The sequence below is a fragment of the Rhinolophus sinicus genome, linkage group LG02 (genome assembly GCF_036562045.2).
Source record: "Rhinolophus sinicus isolate RSC01 linkage group LG02, ASM3656204v1, whole genome shotgun sequence".
Classification (NCBI taxonomy): domain Eukaryota; kingdom Metazoa; phylum Chordata; class Mammalia; order Chiroptera; family Rhinolophidae; genus Rhinolophus; species Rhinolophus sinicus.
In genome coordinates, this window is record NC_133752.1 from 190,562,302 (window position 1) to 190,580,516 (window position 18,215).

The 18,215-nt window shown below is 55.3% G+C and overlaps 1 protein-coding gene across 1 annotated transcript in view; it reads right to left on the bottom strand.

Moving 5' to 3' along the window:
• Positions 1 to 18,215, bottom strand: part of MYH9 (myosin heavy chain 9) — an 89,495-nt gene that overhangs the window by 2,271 nt on the left and 69,009 nt on the right. The window contains exons 20-40 of the mRNA XM_019713438.2: positions 17,409 to 17,517; positions 16,249 to 16,380; positions 15,615 to 15,821; positions 14,717 to 14,854; positions 13,577 to 13,700; positions 11,360 to 11,531; positions 10,333 to 10,545; positions 9,791 to 9,935; positions 8,346 to 8,552; positions 8,015 to 8,119; positions 7,627 to 7,779; positions 6,285 to 6,533; positions 4,967 to 5,179; positions 4,635 to 4,847; positions 4,165 to 4,326; positions 2,953 to 3,081; positions 1,921 to 2,009; positions 1,685 to 1,808; positions 1,210 to 1,418; positions 491 to 599; positions 212 to 384 (exon numbers count right to left, since the gene is read on the bottom strand). Of these exons, the coding sequence (XP_019568997.1) occupies positions 212 to 384; positions 491 to 599; positions 1,210 to 1,418; positions 1,685 to 1,808; positions 1,921 to 2,009; positions 2,953 to 3,081; positions 4,165 to 4,326; positions 4,635 to 4,847; positions 4,967 to 5,179; positions 6,285 to 6,533; positions 7,627 to 7,779; positions 8,015 to 8,119; positions 8,346 to 8,552; positions 9,791 to 9,935; positions 10,333 to 10,545; positions 11,360 to 11,531; positions 13,577 to 13,700; positions 14,717 to 14,854; positions 15,615 to 15,821; positions 16,249 to 16,380; positions 17,409 to 17,517 (3,375 nt within the window). The remainder of the gene's footprint in view (positions 1 to 211; positions 385 to 490; positions 600 to 1,209; positions 1,419 to 1,684; positions 1,809 to 1,920; positions 2,010 to 2,952; positions 3,082 to 4,164; positions 4,327 to 4,634; positions 4,848 to 4,966; positions 5,180 to 6,284; positions 6,534 to 7,626; positions 7,780 to 8,014; positions 8,120 to 8,345; positions 8,553 to 9,790; positions 9,936 to 10,332; positions 10,546 to 11,359; positions 11,532 to 13,576; positions 13,701 to 14,716; positions 14,855 to 15,614; positions 15,822 to 16,248; positions 16,381 to 17,408; positions 17,518 to 18,215) is intronic.

Genomic DNA, 18,215 nt, shown 5'->3' on the forward strand with positions numbered 1-18,215 from the left:
TGGGTGGGCTCCAGCCCTGGAGGTAAGAAGACCCCGAGGGGCAGCGGCTCCCTGAGGGGCACTTTCCCGCCATGAGCTCTCTGCTCCTTGGCATCTACTTGAGAACGCAAGCAACTTCACAGGAGCCCAGTCTCTGGAATGGGGGTTTTCGGGACAAACTAACTGTTCACAGAGAAATCACTGCGGGAAGGGGCGGGGAGGCCGGGCTCACCTGAGCTTGTTCTTGAGGGAGCTGACCTCGCGGTTCATGGCATCGGCGGTTTCTGTGGCGTCCTCCAGCTCGCGCTGCAGCTTCCGGCGCGAGGCGTTGGCCCGCTGGGCCTCCTCTTCCGCCTCCTCCAGCTGCCGCTTGAGCTGCTTCAGGCGAGTGGACGCCTTGTCGGCCTGCAGAGATGCGTGGCCAGTGGCCCTGGTTAGGGGCTCTGGGCGAGAGGGGCCCACCCGGCCCCTGGCCAGCCCTGGGGCCGCGCTGCGCCGCCCGCACACACACCTGGTCCTTGAACTGCTCGGCGTTCCTGCGCTCATCATCCACCTGCAGCAGCACGTCCTTTAGCTTCTTCTCGGCCCGACGCACCTGCTTGCAGGCCGCCTGGCGCTCCCTGTGAGGCACACACACGGCGGCTCAGGGCATCAGCCTCCTTCAGAGGGTCTGGCTGACACACCGCAAGCCGGGCCATCCATTCCCGGGGCTTTGCTGCCATTTCCCCCACAGGGGTGTCTTGATGCTGAGGCAGACAGACCCTCTTTACTCAACACCCACCATGAGCTCTGTGTCTTCTGGGAGCCACTGTGATCAGCCCCATTTCACAGATGGGGAAATGGGCTCAGGGAAGGGAAATGACAAATCTCAAAGAGCATATGTGCAGCTGGGAAATGGGAAAATTTGGGGCGCAGTGTGACCCCCCCCCATCACCTCCAAAGAAGTCTGTCTTGCTGAGCCCACAGACTGTCTGCCCAGGTGGAGGGGAACCCCCACCTCTCTCTGATGCAGCCCTCCGACACCGTCACCAAAAGCCCAACTGCAGAGGTCGGCAGTGGGCTCCTACATGAACTCTACTAGGCCCCAGTGAAATGGAGGCGAGCCAGTCAGGATGAGGGGAAACAGCTTCTGGGACTCAGGGGACAGAAAGCTGGTTCCTGACGGGACTCAGGGACAGGACCGCAGAGGGGCCTCTGGACCCTGCCAGGTGACAGGCGAGGGGCACCTACTTGGTCTCGTTGTCCAGTTGCTCCTCCAGCTGTGCGATCTTGGCCTCCAGGGCCGTGATGGAGGCCTTGTACTTGGACTTGACAGTGCCCTCCATCTCCTGCAGCTTGACCTTGAGCTCCTTGTTCTGGCGCTCTAGCTGCTGCCGCGCATTCTCGTTCTTCTGGGCGTGGCTGCGTTCCAGGTTCAGGTCGGTGTTGATCTGGTCGATCTATGGGAAGAAGGGCTGGTGACCAAGAGGAACGCTGGGGCCCAGATGGCAACAGAGGTGGGACAGCCGGACCACAGAGACCCTATAACTCCAGGTACTGGGGTCCAACCCCTAGGCCCTCCCAGAAACAGGGCGCTACCCGTTGGAAGGTGCCAGGGCATCCTCCCCTAAGCAACCAGGGAGCAGCTGGCGTTGCCGAGTGTGCACTCAGCTCCCGCGGCCTAGCCTGCTGCCGAGGGGATGCCCGGGGGGCTGAGCCCACCCACCTGCAGGTTGGCCTTCTTCAGTCTGTCGTTCACCAGCTCTGTGTTGCCCTGCTCCTCCTCCAGCTCTTCCTCCAGCTGGGCAATGCGGGCCTCCAGGCGGCGCTTCTCCTCCAACGCCAGGGCTCTGGGCGAGGTCAGGGAGGAGTGAGAAAGAAGGGGCCTGTCCCAGAGGTGGGGTGCCCCTACCCTGACACCCACCTTCCGCCGCTGAAGGTGCCAGTGCGTGGCTCACTCACCCTTTGCCGCTGCTATTGGCGATCTCGTCAGCCAGTTCGTCCCGCTCCTGCTGGGCCTGGCGCTTGGCACGCTCAGCAGCTGCCAGTTCCTGCCGGGAGAGCCCAACGTGTGACCCTCTGGGGCAGCCCACAAGCCCTGGCAGCCCACCTCTTCCATTCCTGGTCCTGTGCACTGCCAGCCTCCCCAAGCCCCTGGCCTTCTCTTCTGACTGCTTCCTGGGCCTGCCTCTTCCATGAAGCCCTTTCTCATGAGCCCCTCTGGCTCACAGGGCTGATTCCTCCCACTGAGGTCACAGCTTAGGCACCTCATGTTTACAAAGCCCCCATATCTAAGTGCTAAGAACCAGGCCTGGCTGGGGATGTAGAGATAAATAAGAAACTGTCCTGCCCTAACAGGGCAAGCTGGTCCCTCTACGTCCCAGGTAGACCAGATGTCAGGAGGACTTAGCGATGTGAGTTAGGACCAGGGTGCGAGGTCTCTGAAAGCCAAGTGGAGGAGAGAGGCTTCACCCTTGGGTGAGGGCGGCTAGACAGAGACCACATGTGACCGTGGAGGGAGGGATCACCCCCAAGCCCAGGCAGGAGAGCACGGCCAGTCAGGCAAGAGCGACGAGGACGTGTCTGGATGTCTGGCCCAGCTAGGAGCAGGTCCTGGGAAGGCTTCCAGGTGCCTCGTGGCTGACAGACAAGGCGGCCAAGGGGACTGTGCACTTGTCCCGGGAAGGACCCTCCTCACCAGGAGGCAGTTCACAGCAGGAGGTGGTGATTACCAAAGAGCTTCATTTCATGCCAGGAGCTGGCCCCAAATGGTGACAATTTAATTCACACACTTGTTTTCATCACACCAGGGAGCCTTGCTCCTTAATGAAACCCTGCAGGGAAGTCTTTCATAAAAACCACCTCCACTCATTCCTGCAGTTTGGTACTTTGTTTTCAGCCCTGCCCGGGAGCTCAGGCTGGCCAGCTGGAGGCCCTGAGTTGCCACCTGCTGGCCAGAGGGCGGCCACCCTGACGCCGCTCGGCCCCGCCCACCTCCTGCAGCTGCATCATCTCGGCCTCCATGCTCTTCAGTTTCTTCTCGTTCTCCTTGGCCTGGGCGAGGATCTCCTCACGGGACGCACGCGTGTCGTCCAGCTCACGCATGTAGTCCTTCATCTGGGCCTGGGGGCGGAGAGGACACGCTTGGCACCACCACCCCAGCGGCCACCCGAGTCCCACCTGCCCCACCATCTGCCCTCCCACCCCTGACAGGGACAAGCGCCAACTGGAACTTGTGGTTGCTTTTCACCCAATGGCATGGCTTACCAGCTTCACTAAAAGGGCAAAATAGTCACTAAGGACAAAATGTCTCTGTATCTTACACCAGTTTTACCCTTTTTTGACCATTGGGATCTACAAAGCATTCTCTCGGCAGTGTCGGTCACCGTGTACATATCAGCCCACGCTGCGTGTGTTTTGTACTTTCTACAGCTCCCTGTTGACTTGAATCTGGTGCCCTGGCACCGTTCCCGACACCGGCTACTGTGCCAGGTCAGCCCCGACTACACGGCAGGACACATTTCCTTTGTTATTCTCCTGCCACTGTTACAATCCTAAAGATCTTTGTCAAATAGCTTCTTTTTTCTCTTGCAGAAAAATTCCAAGCTGGGATTCCCCGTGTCAAAGGGTGAGATTTGTTGGGCTCAGCCAGATGGTACTGGGAGAGCTGCCACCAGCACCAGGCATCTGTGCCCTTTGACCTTGGCAACCACAGGGATTTGAATTTGTTCTTGTTGCCGCTAGTGCTGGGTGTGATGTGGCATCTCAGAGTTGTTTTTAATTTGTTATTCTTTAATTACTGGTGAGGTGAAAACTTCCCAAGTCGTGTCCCCACCCCTTTGAAGCACCAGCTCCAACCTTCTTTCCTCATCAGCCATTAGGCTGGCCTGGGTCAGTGCGGGGCCGTACCCAGTGTGTTCTAGAAATCTGCCACTACATGACTATCTTCCGTAACTCCACTACACAGCTAGGTTTAGACCTGTCTTTGTTTAATGTACTTAAAAGCACTCATTTTCCTGCAAGTGTGCTTTCAGACTTTTTTCCACTCAGCCTCTGGGCCTCTGATTCTCCATCTGTGAGATGGGGCTAAGGACACCCAAGACAAGAGAGGGGAAGGAGGCAATTGCCAGCATTCACCGGCCATCCCACTAGTGTCCCAGCCCCACCGAGTGCGGCCAGATCCAGTTTGGTCCGGCCTGACCTCACCTGCAGCTTCCGCAGCTGTTTGATGGCTTCGTCTCGGTTCTTGTTGGCCGAGTCAATGTGGGCCTCCAGGTCCTTGAGGTCCATCTCCAGCTTCTTCCGAGCGGCCACTGCCAATGAGCGCTGCTTTCTCTCGTCCTCCAGCTCTGCCTCCATCTCCCGCACCTGGGGAGACGCCCACAGTTCAAGAGGCTGGACTCACACAGACCCACCTCCAGTTCTGAGCCCAGGTGGGCTTGGCACAGTCCTGTGGGATCCCTGGGGCCTCCAGGGGCCAGTGAGAAATACTGACCATAAAAACCCTAACAGAGTCACTGACCCCCCCCCCAGGACAGAGGACTGGAACGTAAGGACATGGAAAGAATGGTCAAGGAGGCTTCTATAATCCAGGTAGAGAAGAGAGAGAAAGGAAGCCTGCCGGAAATCAGGGTCCCTGCCGGGCTCTGCCCAGGAGGAGCGGGCGCCACACGCACCTGTCGGACCAGCTGCTTCTTCTTCTCCTCGCTCTGCTCATCCCGGCCCTGCAGGTCCCGCTCGAACTGGGCCTTCATGGCCTGTAGGTTCACCTCCAGCCGCAGCTTAGCGTCCTCGGTGGCCTGCAGCTCGTCCTCCAGCTCCTCGAGCTGCGTCTTCATCTCCTCCACCTGCTGCTCCAAGGCCCGCTTGGATTTCTCCAGCTCGTGGACCTGCCGCCCGCGGGAACCCGAGTCAGGAGCGAAAGGACCACAGGTCCCCGAGGTCCCGGCCTCAGCGCCTGTGCACCCGCTAATCCTGCGCTGTCCCCTCAGCCCCGCCCGGTACTCACACTCTTGCCCACGTCGTCCTTGGAGCTCATGAGGTCCTCCATCTCTGTGCGGAACTGCTTGTTGACCCTCTCCAGCTCTGCCTTCTGCTCTATGGCCTCCTCCAGGGCTCGGGCGAGTGACAGCGCCTTGGTCTCCTTCTCGCGGGCCTCTGCCTCAGCCCGGTCGCGCTCCTCTGCATACTTGGCGGAGATGGTCTTCTCCTCAGCCAGGAGCTGGGAAAGAGGTGGGCACCGTAAGGCTCGGGCAACAGGCTCCAGCAAGAGCTGAGAGCCTGCTGACCTCAGGCTGACAATGTGTCTGGACCCAGACTCCCTGAGCAATGAAGGTCCCCAGGTGCTGGTTCTGAAGGGCTGGGGGGGGTGGGGGGACCAAGAAAACCAAGCACAAGGCCACTGCCCAGGGGACCCAGCCGATTCCAGGGGGGACATGTGCTGTCCAGCGTGTGTCCTCACAACTGGACAAGGGGAGAGGTTGCCTCTGCAACCATGCTTTAAAGTCTCTCATTTTTATCACTTAATAAGGATTCTTTATTTCACACAGCGCCCATTCCATGAGAACCCACAGGAAAGGCTCTGGTTCTCCTAACAACTGGTTCGCATTTACCTTGAAAAGAATGTGACGTTGGCACGTTAGAAGCCCAAAGCCCACCTGTGTCCTCCTTTAAGGATGTGAATTTAATTCCTCTGGTCTCCACTCTCTGTGTGGACCCACCCTCACCAGGTCTTATGTTCTCACCTTCCCATTCCCTTTGCCCCAATCCCTTATTTATTCCATGGACCTATTTCTTAAAGGGCCAGAAAGTAAGTGCTTTAGACTTTGCAGGCCGCGTCTATATAGGAACTAATCGATTCTGCTCTGACAGCATGAAAACAGCCAGAGGTGACAGCGAAGGAAGGAGTGTGGCTGAGCCCTATACACCTTCATCCACACCCACGGGCGGCGGGCAGCCCGGGGCTGGTGTGATGTATTCCACTTTTCATTCCCAGCCCACCACCTATGCCTCTGTAAGCTGCCTCAGATCGTTTAGAATGAGCAAGAGGTATGAGCACATGAATAAAAATTCTAAATAGCAGCCACATCAGTTCATCATAGAAAATGGGAACAATATGAGAAACCAGAAAGGGGAAAGTCGCCCCTAAAGAAGATGCTGGAGCACTTTCTTGTCAGGCCTATCAACAAACCAGAAACCGCTTAGGGTCTCCCCCGAGCGAGGAAATGATGGGATCCCAGGGTTCGCTGGTTGTAAGCGGCCTTGGCCTGACGCTGTGGTGTTTGCAGAAGAGGAAATAAGGGGAACGAGCCGCCGACGGCACACACCTGGTCAAACTTCTTCTGCTTCTTCTCCAGGTTGGAGACACTCTGCCGCTGGTGGTCCAGGTCCACGAGCAGGTCGTCCAGCTCCTGCTGCAGCCGCGTCTTGGTCTTCTCCAACTTGTCGTAGGCGGCCACCTTCTCCTCATGGCGCTGGCTCAGCCCTTCCAGGTCCTTCTGGAGCTTCCTCTTGGTTTCCTCAGCAGTCTCCAGGCACCCCACGCCATCCTCCATCTTCTTCTTCATGTCGGTCACCTGGGCAGGAACAAGGAGTCAGGAGACACCCAAGAAGGTTCAGGTAACACACCTGTGCCTGGGCCGCTACCCCATGAACAGAGGGCCAGGGAGCCAACCCAGTGATGGAGCCTTCCTTCTTCCACCAGGGCGAGGAAAATGGAGTTTCTGCAGAGGGCGCCTGCCCAGTGCATGGAGCCCAGGAGAAGGCCGACGCCACAGGGCAACTTTGGGGGGCCTCTCCATCGTGCCCTACACCAGGCCTCTCATTTACAAAGACCGAGGCCCAGAGGGGGGAGCATCCTCGTCACCTGGTCCCAGGCAGCAGAGCCAGTGCCCTCTGGGGAATTGTCTGCTGGAGGCAGGACCACAGGGTCCATCCCACAGCCCCTCCTGCCACCACGCGCACATGCTGCCCACTCCGGCCCAGACCACAGAGCAAACCCAGCCCGTCCTGACTTGGGGCAGACCCTCTGGTCCGGAACATTTAAGTCCCAAGACAGAAGTCAGAACAGGGCTCTTGATCTATTTTTGGCCATGATCCAGTGACAATCTAGAGCAGACCATGGACTCCTTCTCATAACGACCTTCTGATGTGACAAGACAAAACATATAGGACTGCCAGGAAAGCCAGTATAGGAAAATTGTCAAGTATTTTTTAAAGCTGTGGATCAGTAACCCATGTGCTTCTTTACCAGCACATCACATAGCAGCCTCCTAATGACATTCCCAAAGCCCTGCCATGGCTGGGACATGGTGACCGGTGATTTCTAGTGAACAAGACCACAAGCACCGCGACTGCCAAGGCTTGTTGCCGCCAGTCATAAGGAACGACATGCTAGATGGCAGCTTGACACTGGGGAAAAGCAAGATGTTCTGTCTCCTCCCTCCAAGTTCATGGATCCCGGAGGTCTACCTGGGGACTCGGGGATAAGAGCCCTGGGCTGGAGAGTACAGGAGACCTCCCCCGGCTCCGAGGCAGGGCACTCAGTGGGCAGGGCTATGCCTCAGGTGTCTGTGTCTGGGTGGGGCCCGCCCCCGCCTACAGAATCCAACCAGTTTCCCGGAGCCATTGGGAAGCGCGGGGGGTCTCGTGGGGGAGCCAGCACCGAACCTGGGCCTGGAGGGTGGCTATCTGCTTCTCCAGGTTCCGTTTGGCCTCCTCTTCCTCCTCCAGCTGCTCCTTGAAAGAGTTCTTCTCATCTTCCATCTGCTTCAGCTTGGTGCTCAGGCTCAGCTTCTGCCGGTTCTCCTCCTGCAGCAGCTCCTACACCGAGGACGAGAGGGTATAAGGCTCAGGAGGGTGGCGTCAGAGCCTCACGGTCCCCACACCCTTGGCAGGAGGGAGCAGCTGGTAAAGACCTGGTGGTGAGCCAGCAGGACTGAGACCCCGTGGATGCAGGGGAGGACGGGACATCAGAGCTCTGGCAGCTGCTACTGTGTGGGCACAGAGTCCTCCCTCCCAGGAGACGTTCAGCGGCAGGGACGCCCGCTGCGCTTACCTGTGTGTCCTGCAGCTGGGACTCCAGCGTGGAGAAGTCCTTGGTGAGCTTGCTGGACTTGCTGTCAGACTGGGTGAGAAGACCTGTCACGTTGTCCAGCTCGACCTGCACAAGGACGGGAAGGACAAAAGCCCACAAGCTCGACCATGATGGCTCTGACGCCACCTTGGCGCTTTTAGGCAAAGCTGGACCCGAGTCACAGGCTGAACCCAGCAGCCTTGCTGCGGAACCAGTGAAGCAAGAGAGCAGGAGCCCTGGAGATGTGGGCCAAGACTGAAGAAGAGCTGCGAAGGGACCACCGCCCAGGCCCGGGTCGCGAGGGAGGACTCACCTGCAGCTTGGTGACCTTGTCGGCCAGCTCCGTGCGCACTCGCTCTCCCTCGGTGAACTTCACCTGCAGCTCCTGCAGCTGGGCCTCCACTTTCTTCCGCTTGTGCTCTGAGTCCCCTTTGCCCTGCAGCAGGGCCTTCACCTCGTTGGCCAGTTCCCCTCGCTCATTCTCCAGGGTCTGCTTAGCCTTCTCAAGGTTGGCTTTTACCTGGTAGGGAGGGAAGCGAAGACATGAAAAGGGGAACCTGTGCCCTGACGTGAGGCTGGTTGTTCTAACATTCCTGGAAGAACCACTGGGTCCAGATCCAGAAACTGTTCACGTTCAGGGGACAAGGTGCCAGCAAGAGCCCTGGCCTGATCTGCCCTCATCACCTAACGGGTACGTGACGCCCAGCACGTGTCCTCACCTCTGAGGACCACAGTTTCCCTACCTCTCACACAACCCCGGCCCAGCCTCCCTCATGGGTAGAGGGAACGTTCAAGTGCCCAACGTCATTGCTGATGTTTGATTCTAGTGCTAATATTCTAGGATGAGGAAAATTGTAATTACTGTTGGACAGCCAGTAAAGCCTCTTTGAAATTTGATATTCAAAAGTACTAACATAATGCTCTTCCAAAAGAGTAAAGTGGAGTTTACGGAATAAAGGGGACAGCCCCATTCTAGTCTGCACCGAGATGCCCACAGGTCATGGGCAAGGTAAACCAGAACCCGCGTGAATGCAAAGGCATGTTGGGTAAAAACAACTAAAGGATAAAGAAAGGCTGCATCCTGTGCAGAACCAGGTGGAAGTTTAAGGAAGATAGGTGCGCAAAAATATTTTACAGGTTGCCACACGGAAGAGCCTTTGACCTCTTGGGCTGCCGCCAAGAGTGGCTGTGAGCTGGGAGCAAGAGGCAGGATGTGTCCTGTTAAAGAAGTGCCCGGGCGTCAGCTGCCTGGCAGAGAAACCAGCTGGGGGAACTAATATCCCCAGGGTTTCCCAGGAAGACTCCAGCTGACCACTTGTTGGGATGTTCTAGAGGACCCAGCCTTCCGAAAGGGGACCCTCAGGCCCTCTGAAACTCAGTTTCAGGGTCACTCTAATTCCTTGAAGCTTTCTGGCCTGGCAGGTTGTTGAATAGAATAATACTTGTACTTGAACTTACTGAGCCCTTACTATTTAAGTGCTTTACATGTCATCAACTCCAATTCTCACATAAACATGTAAGACAGACCTGGCATTAACCTCCTTTACAGATGGGGAAACCGAGGCACAGAGCTTTGTACTTGCCCAAGTCACACGGCTGCTAAGGGCTGGAGCTGGACTCCGAGCCAGGCAACCTGGTGCCGGAGCCACTCAGCTCAGCGGGATTGGCAGCTGGTCTCCAGGAGGGACCCTCTCCTGAAAGCAGCACAGCCCCTCCAGCCGCAGTCACGGAGCCCGTTTCTGGGGGAAGCCCACGCACCCGCTTTGTCTGCTCCAGCTGCTCAGCCAGCTCCTCCACAGCCTGTGAGTGCTTCTGCCTCATCTCCTGGATCTGGGCCTCGTGGGTCTTAGCCTCATCCTCAAGGGTCTTCTTCAGGATGTTCACTTCTTGTTCACGTTTGGACCTGGAGAGAAACATCCTCACAATGGAGGCCAGGGACCCTGGAGTGATGCTCCCCTGGGGCTCGTCCCTGCCTGCAGAGACACTGGCCGCCCAGGCAGTTTTTCTGCCTGTGGGCCTCGCTCCTCAGCTATCCATCCTATAGCCCAGGCTCGAAGACCCTCCTTTGGAGCGGCTTCTGTACCCTTATACCTTTAAAGCCCATCCTGTCTCACCCAAACCAGGTTTTTCAATAGGTCTTCTACTCAATAGAGAGAAGATGCTGAGGACCCTTCAGCTTTCATGCCTTCTGGTACATGATAATAAGGCCACGGTGGGCGTGCAGACACCAAGGACCCATGCTTTCCAGGCTACGGCCTCCTTTTCCCTGTCTGACTCAGCCAGTTGGCCCCGCGGCACACCTGAGCTCCTGCTGGGCAGCTGTGGAATCCAGGGTGTCCTCCAACTCTGTTTTCAGAGCCTCCAGCTCTTCCCCGAGGTCCCGCTTCTGCTTCTCAGCTTTATTCCGAGAAGCACGCTCAGACTCCAGGTCTTCCTGGAGTTCAGAGATCTGAGATTCCAGCTCGCGGATCTTCTTTAGGGCCATGTTCTTTTGGGTGGCTTCTTCCTCCACTCTGTCAAAGAAACCAACAACATCAGGATGAGGCCATCTCATCTTCAAGGAACAGAGTTCTCATTAAAGCTTTTAGAGAGGTGCAGCCAAAGCCACTTCTGGTAGTCACAGCCATGGCCCTAGGAGCTTCACTCAGCAAATATAACGTCTGAGGCGTACAGATTTAAGGGCAATACCACTTTGACAATTGGCAGACCTCATACAGGAATCATTTCACTTTCCAAATTAAAATTCAGTGCTTTAAACATGAAAAGGAGCTCAAATGTTAAACAAACAGAAAGGAAATAAAGTGCTACAGTCCATGAGACTGCAACAAAATACAAATACAAATGTGTCACAGATTTGGGGTGATGATGTATCAATGCAGTTCGTCAGCTGTAACAAATGTATCGCTCTGGTGCACATGCTGATAGTGGGGGGGGCTGGGGGGGGCTGGAGGGGAGGTTTATTGGAATTCCTCATACTCTGCTCAATTTTGCTGTGAACCTAAAACTGCTCTAAGAAATAAAGTCTATAAAAATAAAAGAAAAGAAAAGAAAAAAAAAAGGCATGCCAGTGGCCAGTAAATTAAAAAAGGGAAAGAAAGGATTTTTATGGTTGGGTAATACTGGGGATGACTTTTTGGGGATTACACACAAATGACAAAGCCTTAGACTGTGCTTTTAGTGGGCAGGAAATGTTTTGCTGTGAAATGGCTTCTAAGACAACAGCAGAGCGAACGCTCCCAGCTCACTGATGCACCAAGAACCATGGCAGGAAGTGTCAGGAAACGCTGGCACTGGCCACCTGTCGGCAGGCTGATGCTTGGACCTCACCTGGCCAGGGCAGCCTGGAGCTCCTCCTCCTTCTTGGCCAGCTGCATCTTGAGCTCGGCGATCTGAGCCTGGAGCTCAGCGATCTGGTCGTTGAGGTCCGTGGAGTCTCCCTCCAGCTTCCGGCGCGTCTTCTCCAGCTCCTGACGCTGCTTCTCCTCTCTCCGGAGGCGTTCTGAGAAGGACGGATGGGGAGAAGCCAACTGAGCCTCAGGCGTCATCGACTTTGCTGTCTTTGTTTTTCATTCTTACACAAATACTGCGTATTTATTCTAAAACATGTGAAGTTTAAAGACTCCCAATACAGACACTCACACCAACTCCTGGATGAAGGAAAAGAACATCACCCACCAGTGAGCTACCTGGTTCCTGTCTTTCCACCTGCTGACCTTCCCATCAGGGGAACCACTTTCCTGAAGTTTGTGTTTATAATTCCCTCGTTTTCCTTTAAGGCTGTATTGTATCTGTGTCCCTAAAAAATACGTCTAGTTTTGCGTGAATATGAACCTACAGGCAGTCGGTAGTTTGGGGTAAGGGTCCTGTGGGCTGTACAATTCCTGTTATGACGTCCCTTAGGTCATCTCCTTACCCTTTCTGTGCCTCATCCGAATCACAAGGATAAAAGACAACCTACTTCCTCAGGTGGTGGTGAGCCTCACATGAGTTAGTAACTGAAAGGACTCAGACCAGTGCCTGGGCCACAGCTCGCGCTCAGAAAGTTAGTGACTTTCATTCCTTGTCTTGCCTTTGTCACTCAATATGATCTTGAGATTTAACAAGTGTCACTGCAATTGATCCCTTTGGACGTCTGTCTGGCATTCCACTGTATGAACAGTGGATTTATCTTCTACTCTATAACTGACGGGTATTTTGGTTGTGTTCATTGTGTCCCATCACGAACCAGGCCGCTGTGAGAGTTCTTGCCCACGACTCCCACTGGAGATGGGATAAGAGCACTGGGTCGTAGGCACACAAAGCTTCAACTTCAGAGGGCGAAGCCAGATCGTTTTCCGAAGTCGTCTGCCAGTATACACTCCCACCAGCAGTGTGTGTGTGTGTGTGTGTGTGTGTGTGTGAGAGAGAGAGAGAGAATGTGTGAGAGAATGTGTGTGAATATGTGTGTATGTGTGTGAGAGGGAGACAGAGTGTGTGTGTGTGTGTGTGAGAGAGAACGTGTGTGTTTGAGAGTGTGTGTGTATATGTGTGTGTGTTGTGTTCTGATTGTTCTATATCTGTTAAGCCTTGCTAGTGTCAAAATTCATGTGTGCCAGTCCAGTGGGCGTGCCACTCCTAAATCTCTTGGGTGATAGAGTCTTTCAGGTGAGGAAACAAGTCTGTGGGAGGAGATCTCTATCGGGACCTCCATTCCCCTTGACGACCTGACTCACCTCATCCCACACAAATGTGAGGGGCCCAGCGGGGCCATGAAACCAAGCTGGGAGAATCTCCCTGGCTGTCAGCCTGCATCATTTCAGCCCAACATCCACTGGGCGTCAACAAGTGCCCTGGACACACCAGGGTCCCACGTCTCCGCAGAGGGGGCAGTGATTTCTGGCAGGAGCTCAGAGCTCCGGGAATTCCCCTACCCCCACTTGGTCCCCTCCTCTCAGGGGCAGGAGCAAGGGGTCCACAGACAACCACAGACCTGTCTGTCTACCCTGCCCTCACCATCACCGATGATCCCCAGGGCACAGGGAGACGAAGACACGATCTGTCACCATGCCCCAAGTAAGCAATGACCTCTCACAATATCAGTCTAGAATTTTCCAGTACGCACCGTGTATCCATGTGCATTATATAGTGTAGTCCTCACAAATACCCTTTCACTGTGTCCCCGTAGAGATAAGAGAAACCAAAGCTCATGGAGGTGAAGTAAAAGGTACCAGATGACACAGCTAGTAAGTGGCAGAGCTGGGGGTCAACCTAGAACCTCTTAGGAAGTCTCAAAAGCTTGTGAAATGTATGGTGCACGACAGCCGAGAAAAGCCAGAGCCATTCCCTGAACGCTCCTCACTTGGGGGAACCTCCCCAACCTCACAGCGGCCCAGAGCCCCATAGGGACCAGGTGCTGAACCCTAGGTCCGAGACGGCAGCTGGCTGTGCAGACCCCGCGCCTCGCCCGTGCAGAGCGAGCGAGAAACCCGCCTGGCGCTCCCGCTCCTGACAGCGAGACCCAGGCTGGCCCTGCAGTGGACGCCCCGGCTCCCATCACCCTCTTACCCTCCAGGTCAGTGATCATGGCCTCGTGTTTGTTCTTGAGCTTGGCAAGGCTCTTTGATTTCTCCTCCTCTTCCGTGAGGTTGGTGGTGAACTCAGCTATCCTGTCTTCCAACAGCTTTTTCTCCTGGGGGTGAGGGGAGGGTGGTCAGAGCTTAGGTCAGCTGAGCAAACACTTCAGCTCTCTTTAAAGTATGAATCCCCCAGAAATTCAGGATTGGAGGGACAAGGCCTTAAATACTTGATTCAGTAGGACTTCGTGGATCAAAGGAGTCCCTTTGGAAGGTCACTAGCTCCCGAGATAGCTGGATAAACTTCCCTGTTGTATAAATGTAAGTACCCAAGCCCCCTGGACCTGTTACCCCTCTGGGCTCAGGTAAGAAAGGCTTCCAGGTAGCGGCTAATGTTGGTGAGGGAATTCAGGCATGAAGGTACCACCTTCTCCACGCCCGTCTCGCCCACCCAGTCGGCTGTGACCTCCTCACGCCCCTGAAGTGCCCCAGGCTGCTCTCCTCACTGACTATATTGTGTGGCCACCACTAGAATCCTAATCTCAGTAGGGACCCCCCCACAACAGCGACCACATAGCATCCATAATAAATACACGCCGTCACTCAGCGTGAGCGGCTCCCTCCCTGAGTTAGTTTCCGAGCAGACATCCTGCCACTTCAACCCGACCCCCTTCCCTCGGGGGATCAAGGGCGGCGTTCTGACCCTGCCCTTCCTTGTCTCTGAGCACAGCTCCCAGCTTTCATCTGCTCACTTAGCTGACAGGGAGCCAACCTGGTTCTCAGAAGAAAGAGTCACTACCTTGCGGCTGCAGCCCCCCACCTTAACACCAAGCCACCAAGATCCCCAAATCCGAGCGGTGACTGATACGTGATGGTTCAGCTCTACCAAGTCTCGGGTCTCAAAAGCTTGTGAAGAGCTTTTTACTCAGGAGAAATATCAAACCTTTCCCTCAGGCCCCACTCAGTGATGAGAAACATCCCCTCACGCACGGCCCCGGAGCCCCGAGGCCACGAGACACCCAGGAAGAAGACACCACTAGGGAGCAGAAGCCACAGGGCTGCAGTCAGGAGACGTGGGAAGACGCACGGCCTGCTCTCCACAGCCCACATCTCCGCACGCCGAAGGCCTCACCTTGGCCAGTTTGCAGTTCTGGTCTTCCATGATGATTTGGTCTTCTTCCAGCTTCTTCAGCTTGGCCTCGGTGGTCACCTTCTCCAGCTGCAGCTTCTGGCGGGCGCTCTCCTCCTCCTCCAGCTGCTCCTCCAGCTCCTACCACCGAGATGGAGACCGTGAGGAGCGCAGGCCCAACCAGCGCAGCCGCGTGGCCGAGAAGGGGCCCAACCCGTATTCGTGGGGTCCCACATTTAACACTTTGTAAGCGGGCATTTTCCCACCAAATTGCGTCGTAACGCGGGGCTTTTTTGACATTTTCTCGCCAAAATTAGACTTTCCGTAAAATATTCATATCTTTCGATCTATTTGATATTTTTCTATGAAACTTTCAGTGTTTTAGTTTAAAAAAGGTCTCTATTTATTTACTTTGCAAAATTTTTGCCGGTTCCAACTAGAGGCGATATGACGAGTTTACTCGTTTCCCGCAAAAAAAACGACAAAACAGGGGTGTGTGGACAAGAACCCTGGTCCAAACATGTAGTCGCTTGTTCTGAGGTGCTTCCTTTGGCAAACTTCCTGCCAGCGATGACGTGAGCAGAGGGCACAGCTGACTGTCCCCGCTCCTCAGGCCAGCTGGAGCAAGACCGAGGGAGGGACAGTAAGCTGGCCTCGGTGCTCACCTGGGCAGAGCGCAGGAGTTCTGACACACACGTGTGAGACGCAAGCGCCCCACAGAGAGCATCCCGCGGCTCCCCAGTGGGGCAGGTGCTGAAGAGCACACCTCCCACGGCACTTCCCTGGCTGTGTTCTCTCCAGCTCCGGCTCCTCGTCGCACCCCGTCCCTGCACCCCGTCCCTGCACCCCGTGACTGGCGTCCAGCCCTGCCCCGTTCTCCGGAGGGGAGGGAGGGGGTTACCTGGATGTTCTGCTGCATCTTCTTCTTCTCCGCCTGCAGGTGCTGGCAGCGCTCCTCCTCCTCTTCCACCCTGGCCTCAAGGTCATGGCAAATCTCTTCCAGCTCCTGCTTCTTGGCGGTCAGGCGGGCCCGGAGCTCCTCGGCCTCGGCACACAGTTCTGTTTCCGCCTGGAGCTGCTCCTGCAGCTGTAACTTCTCTGCCATGAGCTGCAAAGAACATGTGGAAAACGCAATCTCCTTGCCACCTGCTCAAGCCACTCCAGGACAGACGTTCTCTAGCTCTGGCTTCCGGAGGGAGAGGACCAGGCTGACAAGAGCAGTTTCCATCTCGAGAGTGCGTCAGCTCTAGGAGACACTTTCTAAACATCACGTCCTTTATCCTTTACCACTTTTGCATGAGCTGTACACCAAGAACCCTAGGAAACCGGCTCAGAGAGGCCTTGAACCCAACAGGATGAGCTTCCCAACCCATCGGGAGGCCTCCCTACATCACACAACCTGAATGAAGTCTACAGAGAAATTAACCATTTTTCTACAGTAGAATTGCTCCTTCAACTCCAAACGTGCCTCGCCTACAAGTGGCCAGCAGGTGGCAGCACTGGAGCGGCCGCACTAAGACTGAGTCCACACGCACCTGGGACTGGAGCGTCTCCATCTCTGTGAGCCTGTTCTCAGCAGCCAGCTGCTTCTCTCGGACTTTCACCAACTCCTCCTCCTTGGCCATCATCTCCTCCTCCTGCCGGCTCACCTGCAGCAGCGGCTTGACCTAGGAGAGGAGATGGAGACAGAGACACTCAGCTGAAGATGTATGTCCCAGCCAACAGTCATGAAGCTGTCCCCTCACCTGTGGAAGCGTGAGTTTATGAATGAGGGGTAACTAGGCACGCTGTGGGGTGCAAACGGGTACAATCTTTCTGAAAATCAATTTGATGCTGTATGCCCCAGGTTTCTGACCTTCTATATCTGCATGCATGTTCATGACAGCATTATCATAGAGAAAAATTAGGACTCAGAAAAAGACCCATCACTGGGAAAGTAGCCAGAGAAATTATGAAACGTTTCTAGGAAACAGTATGCTTTTTTTTTAATGATGCTCATGAAGAATTTTAAATAGAAAATGCAAAATACAAGACTGTTTATACAAGTCAGAGCTCAGCTATGTAAGAATGTATATAGTTTACATAGCAGAGACTTACAGGGAGTTTAAAAAGAAGACAGCAGGAATAAATATTGAAACAGCTATTCAATATTGATGTTGGCTCGGGGTTGAAGAGATTACGGGTGAATTTTTATTTTCTCCTTTATGCTTTTTGTTAAGCCTAACTTTTCACAATTACCACAAACTATTATAGACAAAAGCAGACAACTTCAATAATAAAGGGGTTCTTTTAAGCTAGAAAGGACCTGTCTAGTTGTGTGCAAGGATTCTAACTGGCTGTGCATGGTGGCCCAGGGGTGGGGGGTAGCAGCGCCCCATGACATGTGAGAAGTAGCAGGCAAGGCTTTTACATCTTGGAAGCTGCTGTTTGAGCCACTCTAGCCCAGCCCAACAGCAGGCCATGGATGGCCATCCACAGCGGACAAAAGCCACAGCTCACGTGCCTCTCGACCCCATAGGGCAGGACAATCCCGGGCTCACGCTGCTAGGCCCAGGGCAGGAGGCAATGTGCCCCGCCCAGGGGGCATGAGTCCTGCATGGAGGCCAGCGTGAGGCCTGCTCGTGCTCTCTGGCACGACGGCAGCTGGCAGAGCTCCAGCCGGGCTATGGTGAGGGAGGGCCCTTCCAGGACCTACCTTGGTGAAGAGTCGCCACCACTGCCAGTTCCGCAGCTTGAGGTAGGCGGCGCAGTTCCTCTGCAGGACCTTCATGGCTGTCAGCTGCTGCTGCCGCTTGGCAAAGGCCCTGCGAAGAGGGACACGGTCAGCACTCAGGCCAGGGGACAGCAGATTTCAAACCCGTCAGTCCTGCCCTCATTCCCCGAAGCTTTTCCTGAGAGACAACCCCTGCCTGGGGCCCCTCAAGACAGAGGTGTAGGGAAAGAGGCTGGCCTTGGGGTTGAGTCCCATGGGTGACCTGGCAGAGGGTGATAAGGACCCAGGTCACCAGACAACCCTCCTTCACTGAGGAGCACTTGAGCTCACGGGCTGAAAGCCCCTTGTGCACTAACTACAGATCCGAGGCAGGCGTGATCGCTGGTCATTCAATCCATCTCCTGACTTCAGTTTCCCACCCTCAGGCCACCCCCAAAGCTTGAGCGCAGTCACAGGGGCTCCAAGGACTGATGTGCAGCTGCCACACCCACTGTCCTGCAGCAGGTGAGCCCCTGACTACCAAAGAAGCTGCTCCTGGGAACTTGGGGTACTATGAGGACAGCTAGGCTCCCCACACAAGGGACACAGCAAGGAGTATCAGTGCACAGGAGCTTTCAGGGCAGGCAAATACAAGCACAGTCACCTGTCCACGTGGTCACTTTACACATCAAGCAGAAATCCAGGAAGCAGGAGGGCAGGGAGCCGTGTGGGCTTCCCTCGGGCAGACACCTGCCTGGCATTAGGGCGACCAAGGCCACAGCTTCCTAAGTGCCCTTCTGTACCAGCAGA